Raw genomic sequence first — 21,945 nt, 5'->3', positions numbered from 1 at the left:
GATATGATATATTCTAAGGTTCTTGCATTGTCTGGAAAGTAATAAGTTAGTCATAAAAAATAAATAAATAAAAATAAACCAAGTAAAAATGCTTGATTTGTTCTAGGTTGTGTAATTATAATTGCTTATTTGATAACAAAAAAATCTTGCTTTATAGCCAGAAACTGACTTCTACCAGTGAGAGAGATACATTTATAAATAATACAAATGTTCACTATAGTAGATTAGAAATAATGACCCAAAAGTCAACTCAACATGTGATATAGAATGTCTTCCTCGTCATTAATTTGAAAGCAAAAGAAGCCACCCACTATCTGGGTACTTCTCTAAGGACTGCTCTGCCTGTATTTTGCAATAGTTAACCACACAGCCTTAAAGATCAAGCCTTATGAATTCTGGATAATTAATTTAGATATAAATATTTGGAGCAGTTAATTTTTTCTAAATAAAACAGACATTGTTAAACAGCAGTGCATGTATAGATTTATTTAATTATATAAAAAGAATGAGTGAAGAGCTATGGAGATTTATGATACTATGACAATTTGAATTTCAAATCACTTTGAAGTTCCCATTAACTTCTGTGTATAACCATGATTAATTGCTAAACTTTATTTGAAGTAAATCTGAAAAATGGAGACAATAAGATGATAATGCAATGTAGTTTTTGGTAATTAAGTAATTCACAATGCTTTATAGGGGTTGCAAACTTAAATACCTACGGTACCATGCAGGTGACATAAAAAGATGAAAATGGAAACACACAAAAAATGGGGAGCAATGGAAACGTTGAATTGTCCTATGAAAAGTTCTAAGTCTCATGAAAAGGCTTTCATATTAAAGATTTCAAAACCGCATGTCAACTAAATAAAGCATGTCTCTGGGCCAGATTCAGTTCATGCACTGCCAATTTGAAAGTTTACTTAAGATATAGTAGCCCTGGAGTTTTGGGGGTGGTTGTTTTTAATACATGGGCTGCATGATCATTGTATACAATATTAAAAGTAGATAAAAACTATATAGAAAAAATATCTAAATAACAAACTAGATATTCAATATTTTGATGAATTTTCTTCAAGTTTTTTTTTCCATGTATCTTACATAATTGTTGTATTACTACATATTGCTTCCACAATGACTTAACAAAGGTATTAATGCTAGATATTATAACATATTTAATATAAACATTTATTTTAATATCTGTATCATATATTTTGTAGATAGGTCATAGTTTACTACCCTCCTCTTATTGTCATTTAAATTTTTTTTCAGTCTTCTAAATACCATGGTGAACCTCTTCTCGCTTTAATTTTTAAATTTTTATTTTCATTTGTATATTTTTCCAAAAGTAAAATAATCAAGTTAAAGTATATGGACATTTTTAAAGAGCTTTCTAATTCCCAAATTATTCTTTAAAATTTATGTTCTTCCCAAGAATTGACAGGATTGTCTCTTTCCTAAAATACCTTTGCCAAAAATAAAAATTATTTTTGTAATCTTTGCTAATTTGCTAAAAGAAAATCATATATTTATGTCATATGATTATAACAACACTTGAATGATAAAGCTTTGTTAAAACAAAGCTTGGTATAAATAAAATGTTAGTTCTTTTGGCCTCATTGCTTCCCAGATGGTATCTATGAAAAAATCTTGAAATGTAAAGAAACCATATGAGTAGATTCCAATACTTCTTTCAGAGCATATGCTGCTTTCTATTGACATATTTACATTTAGGTCAGTAAAACTTCCCAGTGGTGTCTAATCATGGATGTGACAAACACATTTATAAAAAGAAGTGGTTAAAAATAATAGCTGTACTTTCACAGTTTAGGATAAAAAACACTGATGCTTTGTGAAATTATAAGATGGCAAATACAAAATAACTATGTTTTGGACATAGAAGACTTAAAATGCACATGGAAAGATCAAGTGAATTGTTCCATTATTTTACTTTTTGGGGACTTTTGATTTGCTCTTTGACTGACCTCACTTCACCAGGTCTCACTGGGGCAAAATATTTTAGAGTAAATTGTTCATGTTCTGGAATTTCTCATTCTAGCCAAGATAAAATTTTCCCTTTCATTGTTATATACCTTGGGAGTTAACAGGCATTCATAGCTGAATGATTAAACCATGACAGGTATGAGATATCTGCATAAACTCAAATTAAGCTCCTATTAAAAACATAATCTGCATGAAGTATGAACACATATGCTTTCTGTTTTCCTTGGTTTATACCATTAATTTTAATGATGACAAAAAGCAGATGAATTATGTCATTGATGTTTGAGGAACCCAGATAAATTCAGATCCCTTAAATTTAGAGGGAAATCCTATTTAATCCAGCTGTAAGAAGTGTATGCTGTTACTGGGTGGACAATGAATAAAGTGATACTAATTTCTCACAAACTTGGAAAGAAAGTAATTTCATATATTTTTCTGCAAATAAAGTTAGAATTATGTTAGTTTTTTTCTACTTTTCTTTACTGTATTAGAGAATAATGTGGGGACTATATTAAATACAGTGTTTTCTGTCATGGTCAATTCAGTTAAGATTAATTCAGGACCTAACGTATGCTTGAAATACAAGGAAAACACAGTTGAGTTAAGAGATATTATTATAACACTTTATGTATGATGTGTATTTATAAAGTAACATGGTGTGCAAATCAAACACAAAAAATAAGATTTTTAGAATCCCTCCATTTATTACTGGTTATGTAAATTGTTTACCTGACTCTGCTATATACTATGTGACCTTAGGCAAGTCATTTTTTCTCAGTCTTTGTTACTTCATCTGTAAAATTAGTGTTATCACACTATGTACTTCAAGGGGTATTGTAATGATAACAAAGTAAATACCTATAAAGCACTTAGGAGAGTGTGCTTGGCTAATATTTGCTTAACACATATTAGCTATTACATTATCATAGATAATGAGTTATCAACATGCTATCATAATAAAGATGTACCACTAATAGTGAATTTAGGATAATTAAAATTATAATGAACTAAATTTCTGTATGGTTTAAGTATGCTCTCCTATGTTAATTCGTGTATCTCACTGAATCCTTGAGGCAATTATGTGGAGTATTTTCATTTCAATTATGTGGAGTATTTTCATAGATAAGAATGTTGACACATCAAAGAGATTTTTGAAAATTGTTTTAGAGCTTACAATCAATAATTGGCACAAGGGGTTATATAAGCTAGATTTTATAATTATTAATAATATTTTTGACCACATCTACCTTCAAATTCAAATAACAACAACAAAAAATCTGGGTCACAGAAAAGCCATATAATCTCTGGAGACAAATTTTAGAGGTAAGATTTCTGCTTTACTAAAGCAATGCTTGAACAGACTATAGAAATTGAAATCAATGATTTTAACCATTCCTGCTTACATTTAATCTAGAGATAAACTTTATAGAAATGTTGTGTACCCTGATGATATTATCCTTCTTTCTATTTTGGATCCTCAGAATTCTTCAGGAACAGAAATTATATTCAGTGAAAAAAGTCTGCATAGATGTAACTAGAAAGGGATCACGTATCATGAATATTAAATTGGACTATATTTTATATAACTGGAATATTTTTATTTAATTTAATAGATAAAATACATTTTTGTCAAAACAATTATCATATAATTGGCTTTTGCTGAGAAAAATTTACTTTCCAAAGTGTATATTTGAAAAGTATTGGCAATTATTAAATAAGCATAATTGTAATTATTGACTCTAAACATTTTAGCATCAAATGACTACATTTGGGATTTAAAACCAAATCTTGTAATTATCGTACAGCTAGAACTACTCAAAAATATTAATTATCAATAATATGAGAAGAAGGTATTAGTATACTCAGTTCTAAAAATCCTTACAAGTATATAGCTTTTCCTTGAGCTTATCTTTCACTGAGATTCTTTTTCAATTAGCAGTCAGTCATTTACTTGCAGCAATGTTTTATTAAATTGTAGAGAAAAATAAAATTCTAATGTAGTATGGCTGCAATCATAGTGAAATCAAAGACAGGGCTAATATATTATAATTAGGGCAGAAAATTATACTTGCTTTATTCACATAGCACTACTTTTTAAATTTCCCAGCCCTCAGTGACAGATACCAGGGTTACATTTCTTTTGTATCTTCCCACAATGTATATTGTTAAATAACTCTTTCTGACAGTCTAATTTTTATGAAGTTTATTATTCGTAATTGCTTTTATATTCTTTTGAAGAGCCAAGGCCTCTTAATAGCTCTCAATTTTGAAATAACCATGGAAAAATGGAAGATTTCATACAGGCCAGGAAACCAAGTTTGAATGATTAGAATAGCAGAGGAATTGGGGCTGAAGTTCAATAGCTGAATTTATAAAAATAAATGAATACCAAATAATAGTATGTAGAGAATGAAAACAAAAATTGGTTTTAAAAGTCTGGATAATCCCTGTATTATGTTCAAGGACAGAGCCAAAGAACAACAGAAGCAAATGTCCAAATTCAGAGGGATAGGATGAGAGAATCATACCAAGTTAGAAATGGAAAGGTCTTTGTAGAATAGCCGATTTGGAAACTTGCCATGACTACATAAAGTCAATAAACCCTAAAGATTGCTTATAAAACATATGTATGCTTAGCTTTAATTTTCTGGAACAGAATCCGTAGCTTCACTGGAATATTAAAGGGAATTCTGATGCAACTGAAGTTAAGAAACGTGAAATACAAAGAAGCTAAATGACTTGACCATCATAACACACAACATAAAAAATTCCTTTAAACTGCCGTAATGTGTAAGAAGAGCTAATTCTCCCCTCCCCAGGCTATGGCAATAGGTCTTTTCCTGTCACAAGGCTCATGTATCTTTAAATCATCCTATGCGCCACTGTCAGATTCATCATAATATTGCACCTCTTTGATGCTATTGTTCTCCAGCTAAAATTATCAGTGTGTCATGAATGCATGCTAAATTGCTTATTCTGGCACAGAAAACTATCCACAGTTTGATTTCAAATTTATTTATCCACCTTATCTCTTAATATATGTATACAGTCTTCATTGTCTAAACTCAACTTTATGTTACTTATCATATGAATTATATCTATTTTGAGGGGATTTTGTTCATGCTGTTTCGTCTAGATGGACTAACCTGCATCTGTGCTTTCCTCTGCCCTCTCTCTATGAGCTCCTCTGGCCCTCTGCACCCATAACCAATGAACACACAAACACACACATGCGTACTCCCAGATACACTCACCTCCCATCAAAATACATTTTTAAAGGACTAAATCAAATAAAGCTTTTCTTTATATGCTGAAACATAGAATTATCTATCCCCACTTTGAACTCCTGTAGTTTCCAGTTTCTACTATCATAGGGTACATCTCACGCAGTTTTTTTTTTCACATAATATTTATGGTAAGCCCACTTTTTTATATAGTGGTTAAAAACATGGATTTGGAAAGAGTTCTGTTATCAAATTCTTACTCCATCATTTATTGTCTTTATGACTTTGAGTATTAAATGGAAAATGTCTCTGCTTCTCATCTGTAAAACTGGCACAATAATAGTAGGGTTGTTTGAAGATTAAGTGAAGAAACATAGATGAACTCTTAGGACATTATTAACACTTAGTATGTGTTCAATGTTAAGTGAAATAGCTACCAAATACTTTATAAACATTGTAATAACATATGTATGCAATGTTATTATTATTATGTAATTTTTATTGTAATTTCTTGCTCATTGAATTAAATAATTAGACCTTTCACGTTCATATTCCAAACATAATTCTTACATAGTCACAGATCAATATAAATTTACTGTACATATTAATACTTATATAGTGTTTCAGAAAACATATAAATTAGAAGGTTTCTAAAATATAGAAGTGCAAATCCCGATAAGAAATTATATATATTTTATAAGTAGAAAATTGTATTTGGCAAAAGCCCAAACAGCTTCTCCAGTTTGATGTTCCACTAGCCAACATCCCAGAGATACATGGAGTAATTTCTGTAAGTAAAAAATGGTCAGGTACAACAGTTATCCTGGAATTATGGAGCTATTATATTGATAAGAAAGATTTTTGAATTTCTACAAAGGACAATTTTGATAACGTTTCCTTAATAAAATGGCTCTATTGAAAGGAGTAATATTTATTAACAAGCTTAATATTAATAATAACTGATGAACTACAAGGTCCAATGAAAGTTAAAGAGGAACAGGGATGTAAAAGCAAAGGGCTTGTAACGTTATGCTCTTTGTCATTAAATTTTTTTATCTTTTATAGTAAGAGTAAACTTGTATTTGAAGTGTATAACAAGTATCACTAATCTATTAATAGTGACACATACAACACTAAAAAGTTAAAGATTATCATGTTTCTTAAAACTCACTTTAAAGCTAGGTTTAATATTTGAATTTTGTAGTCTGGCCTCTGTGCACAATTGTGTTCATATCTGTGTCATGTCCTTGAAGTATTAGCTCCTAGAGTCCAGGGCAATGCCTTTGCTATTCCTTGGATATAGTTTTTCTCTAGTGCCTCTTCTACTCAGTCACACGGTCACTCATTTATTCATTCTTTCTTTCATTGAGCTTTAACTCAGTGAAAAGTTCTGTCTTAGTATTTGGGAGAAATATAATGAATCAGATTTTTCCCTCGCCTCAAAAGTATTTAATAGGGGGCTTCCCTAGTGGCGCAGTGGTTGAGAGTCCGCCTGCCGATGCAGGGGACACGGGTTCGTGCCCCGATCCGGGAAGATCCCACATGCCGCGGAGCGGTTGGGCCCGTGAGCCATGGCCGCTGAACCTGCGCGTCCGGAGCCTGTGCTCCGCAACGGGAGAGGCCACAACAGTGAGAGGCCCACGTACTGCAAAAAAACAAAAAACAAAACGAAACAAAAAAAGTATTTAATAGGAAGAAAAGAAAAATGTGCATTATTGAATAGCAAGGTTGAAGGTAACAAATGGCACAAAGAGATTATGAATAGATTTCTATACAAGTTCCAGGGAGAAAATATTTTTTCTGCTGGGGAAAATTAGTGAACATTTAATGGACTGGTATTATGACTTAAGCTTTAAACAATGAGTAAAATTTTTGCCTGCATAGTTAGGGAAAAGTAATTTGAATGGAAGAAGGATGGCATATAAAAAAAATACAGGACATGTATTTGTTCATCTGTCCTGCCATTAAAAGTTACTTAGGGTAATCCCTAGCTAATAAAAATTAAAAAGTAGTGATTTTACTATAATCTTTCCTTGTAGATTTCATTAACTTTTTCTACTGTGATTGTGGTCTGAGGACAAATTTTCTTTCCCTAGAGGGCCTCTAATTTTCAGTTCTGCTCTTTGCTGCTAAGGGAATAGGATCTAGAGCTGTGTTGACCAGTAGAACTTCTGTGACAGTGGAAATGTTTGCATCTGTGCAATATTGTATTCACAAGTCTCATGTGACTATTAAACACTTAAAATGTAGCTAGTGTGACTGAGAAATTGGATTTTTAATTTTAATTAATTTAAATTGCTACATGTACCTCATGGCTATTAGAATTGCACAGCATAGATCTAGAGTCACCTTTTTAAGAGAAGTAAATCCGGATGAATTTTATCCACAAGTGGATCTCCTTTGGGTGAAATATAGTATGTCATAGTATTTCCTATGAGATCCTATTACGTCCCTTCATTGCTGAAGCCAGTAGTTTTACCCAGTATTGTCATTGCTTGTGTACTATTGTTAATTAGGATATGCACAAAGGAAACTAATAAACTATATATCCAGGAAGCTCTGAAGACTTCTCCTAGGAAGTAACTTTTGAATTTAGTCTTAAAGGAAAGGAAGTTCACCCTGGGGTTGAGGACGGGTGAGCTGGGGATAGTTCAGGCAGAGATGAGAAAAATATGGTGTGACCAAGGAATACTTGATAATTCATTAGAACTGGCAAACAAAGTATCTTTGTAAAGAGCAGGAGAGGAGAAAGAGCAATTTGAAAAAAAATAATAATATATGTTTTAAAATACTGTCCAAGTATTGGGTTTGATTAAGTTTATATAGTTTCCCACCCAAAATGGTTATTCTATCACATATACATAGAATTTTCTTTTCTTTTCATTTCTTTTCTTTTTTACAAACATCGTTTATGTTTTAATCATTAAATAAAACAACTAAAATTGCAGCTTTGTTCCCTAAATTTATTACTTGGACAAGATTGAGATTTAGGAAATTTATTGCCATGATGTCACCACTGGTTTATAATTTATAAAACTTTGGATTAGACATTAGCACAGTTATTATTTCCTCTAATGTCTTACCTCACCACAGTCTAATAACATTCAGGAAATCCAGAAGACAAAGGGGATAGAGTGGTCTTGAAAGCTAAAAATAGTTGCTGTAAACTGATGCAATCATGTAATAAAATATGGCACAATAACTTATATGATATGCTCACAGTATCTGCTAAAGCAATTAGAATCCATGCAGCTAGATTTCTGTTCATGTATTACTAAAAATGAAAAGTATTTCAGCCCAAGTAAGAATATAAGCTATGTGGTTTAATTGTATACATTGGTTTTAAGATTTTTGGTCTTATTACTTGCATATGTGATCTGTTTAACACTCTTTAAAACAGAAAATCATTGAGTAGCAATCAGATTTCAAAAAGTCTTCCAAGTACAGCCAGACAGTTGTCTACGTGATATGCTACGTATGACAAATAGAATGTTCAATTATATTAACACAGACTTCTTTTCCAAGGGGTCAGTATTTTCACACATCTAATAGGTCTCGTGCACAAGATAACAGAAACAGCAATATTGGTGTCTCTCAATCACATTAAGTTCATCAGACGTATTAAAAGGGTAGCCCTTTTTAATTGAGAATTTTTATACATATTATATATTTTTTTAACATCTTTATTGGAGTATAATTGCTTTACAATGGTGTGTTAGCTTCTGTTGTATAACAGTGAATCAGCTATACATACACATATATCCCCGTATCTCCTTCCTCCTGCGTCTCCCTCCCACCCTCCCTATCCCACTCCTCTAGGTGGACACAAAGCATGGAGCTGATCTCCCTGTGCTGTGCGGCTGCTTCCCACTAGCTATGTATTTTCCATTTGGTAGTGTATATATATATGTCCATGCCACTCTCTCTCTTCCTCCCAGCTTACCCTTCCCCCTCCCCATGTCCTCAAGTCCATTCTCTACGGCTGCGTCTTTATTCCTGTCCTGCCCCTAGGTGCTTCAGAACCATTTTTTTTTTTTTTTTTTTTTTTTTAGATTTCATGTATATGTGTTAGCATATGGTATTTGTTTTTCTCTTTCTGACTTCACTCTGTATGACAGTCTTTAGGTCCATCCACCTCACTACAAATAACTCAGTTTTGTTTCTTTTTATGGCTGAGTAATAGTCCATTGTATATATGTGCCACATTTTCTTTATCCATTCATCTGTCGATGGACGCTTAGGTTGCTTCCTATACACATTATATTTAATGTTTTTTTTTTTGTCAGAAAAGCTTTTGAACTGGACTGTGGTCTAGCTGTAGAAATGAACAATTTTCAGTGCATTTTGGGAGTCCAAAGTATTTACATATTTTTAAACATATGTCTTAATTTCTACTGATGAATATATAGGCAGGCATTTCCACTGTAGTGTGAGAGATATTAATCAGTATAGGAAAGAATGATCTTATTTTGGTAACTGTAAACAATGAAAAAATAAATTAATATTTTTGAGGGCATACTAAGTATTGTTTTATGTACATTATTGCAGTAAATATTCCCAATCAACCCTATGAGATTTTCCTATCCTCCTTTTATAGATGACTGAGTTTCAGAAGGGTTTAGGGATTGCCTGAGCCCCAAATAATAAAAGGCACAGCCAGGGATAGTATCCATTTCTGTCTGATTTCAACAGCCTTAGACTGCATTACTATGTGTAACAGGTATGAATTTTACACTACAAACATTTCTATGTAAGAAATATCTTTTACTTCCCTATTCAGAAAGCAAATTATATTTATTCCAGGCCCCATATCACTAGGCTGGAAAGGAAATTCAATCTTTTACCCTTCAGTAGAATCCTATAAGAATATAGAATAATTACACTGTAGAAACCCAGAAATTTGGGCAAGAGTTCCGTTTAAAGGAAAAAAGACAGAAAGGAAAAAGGCCAGCTTTGAACACATTACCTGACACCATGACAAAGGATAGTTTTTCATCTTCTCTTAAACTGTAACTGACATGCTTAACCTCTCTTCCTATGAAATTTAATCCTTTACCTTGTAAATCAAATGTTAAACACGAGGTTGCAAGTACTTCTCATATACCTTGGCATTGTCTTACTAACGTGGATACATAATCCCAGACATCAAGTGTCTCACACTTTGACAGATGGCTCCTCTATCTTTGTCAGTATTGCAGAATGTCTTATGAGGACAAGAAATGTATACTAATGTTGATAACAATATTTTCAGCCACACTACCACTTCTCCTTGATGCTTCCTCTAACCTGTGAGGACTAATCACATAGACAAATTTTAATATTTTCTATCATTGTGGCAGTAGAGTGTATATCATCTACTGAGCATATTTATTTTGGATTGTTTCCTAATTTTTATCAAAATATACCTAAATATTTCTTAAGATTTATTCTATGCTTCTTAGTGTATGGCAATAAATTTCATATTGTAACTTTAATATTCAAGTGTCTATGACAAATGTGTATTTGTAAATAAGTTTATAATTTGGTGACTTATGTAACTGTTTTAAAGTAATATTTCTTTCAAGTTCTGGTAGGAAAGTTTACAACAATGGTAACAACTTGTGTTAAATTTTCATATTCTTGTTGTAGTAGTAATATGAGCAGTATTAATAGAATAAAAATAGTGTCTGTTTTTTATTTTGCTGCTTTAAAAATACTTTACTTCAATTACTTAACCCTCACAATAAACATTAAATTAAATTAAAGATTAAATATCCTTATCAACATTAACTTTTAGAAACCAAAGGCTCAGAGATATTAATTGGCCACCAAAGAACCAGAGCTAATCATTGGCCCCACTGGGCCTGACTCCTGACTCATTGCCCTTCCTACTCCAACTTAGCACAATTCTGAGAAACCCCGTAAATTTTTCACAGTGTAAAGTTTAGAATTCAGCTAAAGAACCATCATTGCTAGGGGATAGCTATTTACCAAGTACAGAATCAATGCAAGGATACAGGAGACTTGGTAATTCTTATTTACAGTAGTAAAGATGGAGAACATTTTTGGTTTACTTCCTTTTTCACTCTTCTTCCCTAACTCAAATGAATTTTAAGAGTCATAATTTGAAACTCTGCCATTAGCTCCATCAGAGATATTAAATGTTAAATAAAGTGACCCATATTGGCCATAAAATGAACACCATTTACTCTCCTAAGAATATAGAAAATGCTTTTAAGTGAATAGTAGAGAAATTGCCAAAAAAGGCATTTTATTTCAGTCTGTGGACAAGTTAATGTGCTACTGGAAAACGCATACATATTCTGACCTAATTAATTTCCAGAGCACTTGGTTCTGAAAAGAATGCTCAGAAATCCCCCAGTTTACTCCACTGTCATATAGAAGCCTCACATTCTGAGGACAGTGTCTTAGGCATGAGTTATCTCCTTCTTAAGGATTTTGTTGCAATGCTTTCTGGCATACTTTCTACCATAGTCAAATGTTCACTTAAGTTTCTGGGTGCTTGAGCCTCAACTGAGCAGACTTCCCTTTGATAAAAATGTGTCACCTCTGTGCTTGTTGTCCTAAGGACACTATCTCCAGGCACACCCATCCTAATAAACAGTTTGATATTTCCCACCTAGAGAAATTGATAAGGATAGTTTCAGGTACTTTCCACCTTACAAGGTGAGTAATTTTAAAATGCTTGAGGAGCTTGTAAGCATCAAAGTTGTAGGAATGACAGAGTGGAGGACGTGACTGCTGTGACTATTTCCTTCCGGAAAGTACATACAGAAAAGTGAGATAGCGTATCTTCTTGCAGACATCTAATATATGAGTTGTTATTTTTTCTCTATGTGAAGGAAGTAAAGGAGTTATTTGTTTAAATTTAACATTCTTTCAAGAGCCATTAGGGTAGCTCTTAGCATACCTATGTGATAAAATGATCACTCATCATAGCGTGCTTGTCCTTTAGAGTTCACTTATACACTATTACTTGCAACATGCTAAATGCTACTAAAAATCACCAAGCTAAATAGATATTTGTCTAGTAATAGCTAGGTTTTATCCCCCTTAAGTTATTCTGTCATCTCTAAAGTTTACACAAATAATAATACACCTTGATAGTGCAGAAGAATACTCAACCTCTCTCTGATTAACTGGCATGTTAAAAATACTTTTTATTATAAATAAATTGAATTATTCTTTTTCTTTTCTACAGGACAACATTTTTAAGCTGGAAGACTCACATTTTGAAAATGGCCGTGGGAAGAGCCCATATGACCCTAAACTGCTGACGGCATCTCTTTTAATAGGTACTCAGTCAACAGTCAGCTAAACAGTGAATTTTCTATAGATAATAGCCAGATTGCATGTTCCTTGTTATATACCAAGATTTTTCATTATTAATCATAAAATATTTTAGGAGTATGTCAGTTGAGATATTTTCAAATATTTTGAAAATGAAGAAACACTAAATTTGATTTGATTATTGTACTATCTAGTCTATGATTCTTTTTAATCAGAATGGTTTAATAGTATCTTTAAAATTGGCTGCTCAATCACTATACATCCCCTTAGAACTTTACAATTTTTGTTTTGTAAAAATATGGTTTTGATTTTCATTTTTTGGGAAGAGGCGTTTCAAGGGGGAATTTTGACAGGTCAGAAGGAAAGAATGAGATTCACTCGAGATTGTTAATTGTAGTCCCAAGATTTGTCACACTCTCAGCATTTGGTCAGCTTAATCAGCACAATCCAACTAAATGGTAGTACAACTGACAGAGACCCCTTGTGTCACCTTGAGTTGACAAAGTCCTTCTGTATTCATCTTTTCTGACTTTAGGGCTGCTTCGTCGTCTTTTTTTAATCTAACAAAACATTTTATGTATTTCCTGTGCCCTTTTCTTTAGCCATCTTCCTTTCTAGTTTTCTTCTTCTTTTACTTCAACATTGAAGATAGGTGGTGAATGCTTAGCCATAGTTCAAAAGGATAGAAAGAGGAAGATAGAAGTAGGCAGAAGGAGAAAACTTCAGTTTGTATTGAAAAATAGAGAATTCTTTCCACATTCTTTAAACCACTTCTGGACTGGGATTAAATAATACACAAAAAGTGATATATCATTAAACAATTTTTCTTTTTCTTTTTTTGTTTTCTTGTTTTAACTTTTGAGTATGCTAGCAACCTAAAGTACAGAAGATTCTGGGTCATTACCTTACTCCTGAATATATGTTTTTATATAATCATGTAGAAATTATGTAGCTTTTTGTTTCCTTTTCTTTTTCCTTTTGTTTTCTTTTTTATAAAATATAGAAAGTAATTATTTGATAACACAAAAGAAAAATAAGTGAAACTTTTCAGGGGAAAACTTTCTAATAAAATTTTGAATAATACATCTAGGCTTTTAAAAGGTAAATTTAGGCTGTTATTTGACATGTAATAATTTCATAAAGTTTAGCCTTTTTATTTTAAAAAATAGTCTTTTTTTCTATTCAACAAACTAAGACTCTAGTCATACTGATTACAGCATTAACTTGAAAATATATTCTTTCCAGTATTCTCTAGTGTTTACTTTATCGCTGTTTCTCTGATCCTTTTACTATTAAGAATAAAACCATTACAGCATGAATTATCTCCTCTATTGCTTTGGAAATGTAGACAGTTTCAGTCCATTTGATCCATTTATGGAGCACTTTAACAAAAGTTTAAGACCTGAAGGAATGCAGCAAATGTAACACACTTATAATTTTCCTATTCACAGATGGCCTAGTGATTACGTGTGGATGACTTCCTTAAGTGCACACACAGAAATTTGAAAACTGTCTTAAACAAAGGGGAGGAGTCCTATCTTGTTTGAACCTGCAGGCTATACTTATTTAAATTGCATACTGAACAAAAAAAGATAGATATTCCTCAAAAAAGCAGTATGTAAAAGTGTACCTAGAGCAGCTTTATTTTGTGGTATGTTTCTCAGTAGGGATTTGCTTATTTGTTTTAATATTCCACTGAGAAAGAATGATGACAACTAAGTATTACATAGTTCATACGGCATGCAACCACACAATGTCCACAAAGAATATGAAACGCCGCAGTTTGGGTTTTATATTAGAACTTCCTTGAAACAGTTGTATAGGTTTGTGAAAAGGAAAAGAGGATGAGGGAAGTTGCATGAGTCAAGGAGAGGATGTATGGCTAGAAAAGAACGGTAGGCATTTCAGAGAAAACAGCTTTTAAATGAAAGCCCAGATCTCACCTAGCCAGTACTGTAAAGTAATTGAATAATTTTCAGAGATATTTAGTGCTTATTGACAGAGGAGATTATTAAAGCCAACTTAAGTTAATTTCTGGATCAGTTGAATAGCAAGATACAGAAAAATGAGCAGGCCATACTAGACCTGGTAAAATCCCTCAAAATATTTGCAGCACCATTTTAATTCAAAAGCTGTGACTTCCTTTATTGAGGTTACTTGCTTCTTTATAACTATGCTATAATTCGGCCATGCCTCAGGAAAGAACATAATTTGACATTAGAATATGCTCTCACTTGGTATTAAAGGTACTCCCCAAATTAATTAACTATAATTGAGAAAATTATTTGAACCTCTCTGAGCTTCAGTTTCTGTGTATGTAAAATGGCATGGCTATGCAAATTCCACTAGTTTGTTGTGAGAACTAAATAAGACAATGTGATAGCATACTACATTTGGGTGCATACATATTTCTGGCATATATTTGGAAGTAGAAACTGAAAAAAGAGGTACTGGTAATAGTGGTTTTCTGTATGGAGGCTAGGAGAGAGATTTGGTAATGTATAAATTTTACATTTTTAATTTTGTATCATTTACAACTACTCAAAAAATGTTAGTTTAAAAAGTACAGTATTAACAAAGCCAGTATATTTATTGTTACAGAAAAGGTTGCTTAACAAATGTGAAAATGTAAAAGTATTCCCATACCCTTCCACTCTCAAGAAGTAGCTTTCATCCATGCCATGTCGGGTGTGTGTGTGTGTGTGTGTGTGTTTGAGAGACATATTTTTTTCCCTCTGTTTCTAATTACTCTGCTACGCTGTGAGTGGAATTTGCTTAAGGTGTTAACAACATAATGGCTTGGTCTTTAGGTTTGTTTGATTTTTGCTCACATCCATGATACACTTTATACCTGTGTTAGTAATGCTGTGATTTCATCAGGAAATTTTTTTTTCCACCTTGTTTCTTCTCACCACACCCTTTTTAGGAATTGTAATCCAATACATTAACTGATCTAAGCCACATTTTTACTTCATTTTGAGCTGTGAACAGAAAGTACAGAGTACATATGAACTTCTGTTTTTACCCTTATTTTTTTTTTTTTTTTGTGCTGTACGAGGGCCTCTCACTGTTGTGGCCTCTTCCGTTGCGGAGCACAGGCTCCGCTTGCGCAGGCTCAGCAGCCGTGGCTCACGGGCCCAGCCGCTCCGCGGCATGTGGGATCTTCCCGGACCGGGGCACGAACCCGTGTCCCCTGCATCGGCAGGCAGACTCTCAACCACTGCACCACCGGGGAAGGCCCTGAACTTCTGTTTTTAACACATGCTTCTCAGGTAACGCTGCCATGGTAGAAATGCAGTTCACTAAACTTTTTGTTCATCTCAGTAAAGAATGCTTTCCTTAGATACAGTTAAGAAAGCTTACAGTTCAGAAAGAACTGTACTCAAATATGAAAGAGCAGCTTTCATATTTGACAATTTTTAGCTTGTTAGTTACATCTGTCAGCACTAATTTATCTCAGTCTGATGTATTATTTTTGAGACATCAAACTGCCTATATGGTATTTTTGTAGAAAGACTTAACAACTTTGTTGGACAGAGTATCCACAACCACTTTTTGATGTATATAACAATTCCTTGTGTATATTATTCTACCATCAATTTAATAAAGTTGGACAGATATATTTTCTTTCACTAGGAACTTAGTATATATGGGAAAACCCAAAAGTATGTATCTTAGCCATAATGCAATTTGAATCATTGTAAGCTAACATTTACCTATACTTACGGTCATAAAATTGGAAAATTAACACGCATAATTTGATAACTTCATAAATGCCCTCGAACATACAAAAGAAGTTTGGCAAGTGGGCTTTTTTAAGAATATAAAAAAAATATTTGTTCTCTAAATATAAGCCAACTAAGGTATGTAAATTGCTTAAACGCAGATATATATATATATATATTTTTAATAAATTTATTTTATTTATTTCTGGCTGTGTTGGGTCTTCGTTGCTGTGTGAAGGCTTTCTCTAGTCACGGCGAGTGGGGGCTACTCTTCGTTGCGGTGTGCGGGCTTCTCATTGCAGTGGCTTCTCTTGTTGCGGAGCATGGGCTATAGGCGTGCGGGCTTCAGTAGTTGTGGCACATGGGCTCGGTAGTTGTGGCTCACAGGCTCTAGAGTGCAGGCTCAATATTTGTGGCGCACGGGCTTAGTTGCTCCGTGGCATGTCTGATCTTCCCGGACCAGGGCTCAAACCTGTGTCCCCTGCATTGGCAGGAGGATTCTTAACCATTGTGCCACCAGGGAAGCCCTAAACTCAGAAATTGTCAGATCATTTCAGATAGTCAAAGAATGTAATAAGTCTTTAATACAGGGTAGAATACACAATTACATTAAATGAAGTATAGTCTGAGTTGATATTATATATCTGCTTAAAGAGAATGCGAGAGTAGGATATTCTACCACCTATACAGTTGGGCCAAATAAAAAATACGTCATACAATTTCTGGAGGAGTCATCCTGGATAAGAATCCTATAGATATCTGAGCAGAAAATCTGATCTAAGGCCTGGTGTAAAGGAACAGTTAGTGATATTGAGCATTGACATCGTGAGAATGTGCCCTCATGCCCACCTAATCATCTAGTGCCCTCCAGCTCATAGATATCATGTTGACTCTTGCTAAAAATAATATTTGAGTAGGAGGTAATTTCCTATGACTGGAGGCAACTGGTGCCTTAACTACAACCTTCCTTTGGTTTCTAAGTCAACTCTTTATAAATTCTGTCTTTAGTAATAAGTTCAGTCACTAGCTCTTCTACTGATGAACTCTTCTAACTCTTCTACATTCTCTGAGTGACCTACTTACCTGCTGTCAAAAGAGAAAGAAAATCAGTGTTTCTGCCTTTGCCTTCATTTATATTGTTTTTTGCCTTTCTCGTGTGGGAATGGATCAAAAAAGAATCATAAGTTATAAAACAGCTAAACAAATGAATATGAGAAACAAATACCTATCAATATCCAAATAATGTTTATTTGGTTACAGTTTTTGTCATTTCAACTCTATCTGGAATAGAGTTTACATATAATAGCAACTGTAATTATGAATTTTACTCACACTGAAAAAGTTAAATGAAAAAAACAATTAACTGATGATATTCTTTACTCTTCCATTTCTGATTATACTTACTGTTAGGCATGGCCTGGCCACAGTCTGATATGAAATTGCTCAGTTTTCACCTTTTGGTTGTTCTGTTTTCACCTTTCATGATTTTCATCACCTAACGTGGTTGAGGGGGCAATGAGGTTCAACTAGTAATTTAATACTTTTGATTTTTCAAGGTAAAGAGGATACAGGTCACCCTATGACAGACAGGTGTTCCAACATCGAAGTATTGGAAATTGACATGAACATTTTAGGCTGCTTTCACAATATGTTTTTAACTAACATTCTCTGATTCACCTGAAGTTTAAAAATTCATCACTTCTATCAATAAATTATTTGTAAAAAGATAAGCTGTCAACCTTAATAAAAATGTTACAGTGATTGAATATAGGTTAAAATTAAGTAGACCATATTCATTAAAGTGTTTCAAAGTACCTTTGAAACTTATAGATAGCTTGTTCATAGTGTTTTTGTGCCTTTTGAAAAGGGTTATTTCTTTACCTTGTGGGCATATAGAACATTATCGTAGCATATTATGGTGAGAGCAACTCAGATTTGAGCAACTTGATATTTAATTAAGTAAAGACAAGACAAGATGAATCCCAAAGATAGCATAATATGGCAATTTATGGTGTCATATGAGTACCATCCATTTAGCTAGTAATTTGTATTTAATACATTGTCAAACCATCACTTTTGTTTGTCTTGATTCACAACAATTCAAAATAAGTGATCAGTTTTTAAAAACTCAGTCTCTAAGATAAGGTGTCTTTCTATTAATATTTAAAGTTATAACTTGGCATTTCTCAGTGATTCTGTCTATGTAGGTATTCTGCACTGCTTTGGAAGTTTTCCAAAGCCTGGTACCTTCAAACATATCAGAGAACCAGAGTTTCTCCCAGAGGAATTAATTTAGTTTGGACCACTGAAAATGTCTATTTTCGTTTCAAAGCCGTTTATTTGCAAGTGAGAATTGTGGGTGTGAACAAAGATATCACATAAAGGATCAGACTAATTAGATTTTCCCAAAGGTATTGATAACTGAAGATGCACAGAAAGTTTCTGATTGATACACAAGAAAGTCCTTTGGAAATTATAGTGGTATACAAATGTTTTAAGTTATAATTTATGTATGCTTACTTTGTTTTCTAAGTATTTTTCGAGTCAATGAATTCAGAAACGTTAGGGTATCCAAATAATCAACAAGATAATAAGTTTTGCTGTCATTATGGTAGATTATTTGGAGAAAATGTTACATTTATTGTTGTTTTGTTTTGCTGATAATTCACTGTAAGCAAGCAGGCAATAATGCATTTTCTGGGTGGAATAATATGAGGCACCTTTTGTTTAAAGGAAAGAAAATGTCATTTTTACAAACTTCAGTTTATTGAACAGTGGTATGGTATATATTTAGTATAAGAGGCTTGGGTTAAACAGGCCTGGGTTTGAACTTTCACCTTGACTTGCCTAGTCATTAGCTGAGCAACCTTGGGTTTCTTGAGCTGTAAAATAGGGATAACATTTACGTCATGGGGTTGTTGACAGAACTAAATGAGATAATTGGAAAGTGTCAGGCCAGCACCTGACTACCCTGCAAGCACAAATGGTATTCAGTAAATATTAACTTCTCTTTCTCCTTATTTCTTTTTCCTTTCTATTCCAGCCTTCTGATTATGATTCTCCCATTATTAAACTCTGACCCAGAGTTAATTCAACTTAAGTAGAAATGAGTCAAAGCACAACAGAATCTTGAGCTGTAGTGATTATGGCCTGTGTTTATCAAAATACCCCCTTCTTCAAACACATTTCTGTTATATCTGAAACTATGTGGTGGACTTGTTTTTAGATTGTGTGATAGCTCATACCAAGTTAGAACATTTTTCCCACTTGATATACTAAAAAATGAAAGTCAAGAAAAATTTTTGTCAAGGAAAATATTAGTTTTCTCTAAATTATAGCAAAATCTCATTAATTTAGATCCCACCAAAAAGGAAGTATATTAGAAATTTAATTTCCATTAAAATCAAAACTATAAGCAAGATTTTGCAATGAGACTTTACCCTAAAAAATAAAGATATTAGAACCATAGTAGTTTGAAACATATAAAAGCAGACAATGTGATGCATATATTTTGTGCTTTGTACTTTGTCTTTGGTCATAATAGAAAATATAAAAGTTCATGTTTTAATAATGTGCGCTGAATCATACTTTACTCAGTTTCTCAAAGTTAGTGCTAAATGAATAGTGAGATACTCCCTTCAACAAAGACACAGAATAAACATACGTAGCTTTGCTTAATGATGCAGAGAGCATTAGCGTGGTCTTAACATGAAACTTGTATTTTGTGTGTTTTGTTTCTCTTGCCTCAATTGAATTAAAGTATGTGTATGTGGTTTTATTTTGTCACAACACAGATGGAGAATTATACTCTGGAACGGCAGCTGATTTTATGGGGCGAGACTTTGCTATCTTCCGAACTCTTGGGCACCACCACCCAATCAGGACAGAGCAGCACGATTCCAGATGGCTCAATGGTAGGTGGTGCGTGCCAGAGTGCAGCACAAAACACGGGCATCTATAGTAAGTCAGTGGAGAGCTTTCCTTATATGGTGCAAACAGCATGAGTTGAGATTTAGTGTGCAGATAAACTCATGGTGGTGACTTCATGGCTGTGTGTGTGAGAAAGTGGGGCAAAAAGATAAAAGAGAGACTAAAAATTTAAGAAAATATTTGCTTTGTGCCAAAACTAAAGTTTCTCAGTAGTTAACTATGGAAAGAAACAGATCTGGGCTGGAGCTACGGAAGGGAGGTAATGGAAAAAGATAAGATGACTTACCAGTCTTGTCTTTCAGGGACACCACAACAAATCTCATGATGTAGCATTTTTTTTCCTCCACACCTCTCATGTGGCCTTGAGAGCATAAGTTATTAAATGTTTGAAAAAATTGTTGTGCTAAAAGCATTACCTTGAACATGTTTTTGAAAGGACTTTGTATCATTTCATTTGATTCTCCTTTAAGCTTCCTAAAATTCTTTCTCCCGTTTTATAGGTTGGGAAATTAACACTAATATTTTATCTAAGATTACATCTAACCCAATAGTACATTTGGGGCAAGAACCCAGTTTCCTGACCTTTAGTCACTAGTGTCATACTTGATGAAGCAGATACTTTTTTAAAAAATTTATTTTATTGAAGTAAAGTTGATTTACAGTGTTGTTTTAATTTCTACTGTACACCAAACTGATTCAATTTTACATATATATATATATATATATACACATTCCTTTTCATATTATTTTCCATTATGGTTTATCACAGGATATTGAACATAGTTCCCTGTGCTATGCAGTAGAACTTTGTTGCTTATCCATTCAATATATAATAGTTTGCAAGGCAGATACTTTTTAAATTCTTTTTCTTTTTAATACATAAATAAATTTACCATAGAAGAAAATTATAAAATTTATATGCCCAAAATAAATAAATACTATTTTCATTCAGATTTTGAACCAAATAATCCTTATATAAGTGTTCCATGTAGAGCATTTTTTTTTTGGATTGTTCATTTATGTATTCATCAAAGATTTTTTATAATCATCCCCACCATATTTTCATGGTTATTTTTTATTATTAAATAATGGTCTCCATTTATATCTGCCTTCAGTCCTATAAAAGAAAGCCTCCCAGTCCCTAATCTTGCATTCATGAACTCTCCTTTGGTTTTACATGCCTCATTAATAAGGACGAAGCTCATGGCTTACAGTCCATCTATGTACTCAGTAAGATGCTTGATTATCTCACTCTTTGAACTTCTGCCACACTTCCTTCTCCTGCACTTTTGGGGGGTACCCAAAATTGATTTCACCTCTGTCTTTCACTGGTTTGTTAGAGAACAATCACAATATGCTCTAAAACCTTGCTGAAATTTCAGACCATGAGCTGTGTGTCTTTGTTCTTCTATATCCCAATTCTAAAATGACTATTTAAATCATAAAACATACCTCAAATTACCTCAATCAGCATTTCATTCCTCCTGTAACAACATTTCTGATTGTCCTGTTATTTTTCATGTATTAGTGAAAATGATGTGCCCCTTAACTTCCACCTTTGACCCTACTGCTTTTGCTCTTAATTGCATTGATTTTTTTTCATAAATTTACCCAATTTACTGTTTTTGCTGTTTTTATCTCTTCTCCACCACTGATTTCTTCCCTGACCTGCAAACATGTTTGTCTACCCTATCCATACTCTCCCTTTAATCATGGTGTACCACGAAGTCCCTAGATGTCTAAGTCCATAGCCTGGTTAGGAACTTGTTTTC

The 21,945-nt window shown here is 33.2% G+C and overlaps 1 protein-coding gene and 1 long non-coding RNA gene across 5 annotated transcripts in view; one reads left to right on the top strand and one right to left on the bottom strand.

Annotated features, from left to right (window-relative positions):
• The window catches only part of SEMA3A (semaphorin 3A), a 504,012-nt gene that overhangs the window by 382,583 nt on the left and 99,484 nt on the right, over positions 1–21,945 (top strand). For all 4 annotated transcript variants that reach the window (XM_082632321.1, XM_082632319.1, XM_082632318.1 and 1 more), the window contains 2 exons: positions 12,430–12,523; positions 20,038–20,157. In XM_082632321.1, coding sequence (XP_082488447.1) covers positions 12,430–12,523; positions 20,038–20,157 — 214 coding nt within the window. The remainder of the gene's footprint in view (positions 1–12,429; positions 12,524–20,037; positions 20,158–21,945) is intronic.
• The window catches only part of LOC309810363, a 67,298-nt gene that overhangs the window by 14,580 nt on the left and 30,773 nt on the right, over positions 1–21,945 (bottom strand). The window lies entirely within an intron of this gene.

The sequence above is a fragment of the Mesoplodon mirus genome, assembly GCF_964341445.2.
Source record: "Mesoplodon mirus genome assembly, chromosome: 9".
NCBI classification, from domain to species: Eukaryota; Metazoa; Chordata; class Mammalia; order Artiodactyla; family Ziphiidae; genus Mesoplodon; species Mesoplodon mirus.
The sequence above is the reverse complement of the archived record's forward strand: the minus strand, read 5'-3'. Positions and strand labels throughout refer to the sequence as shown.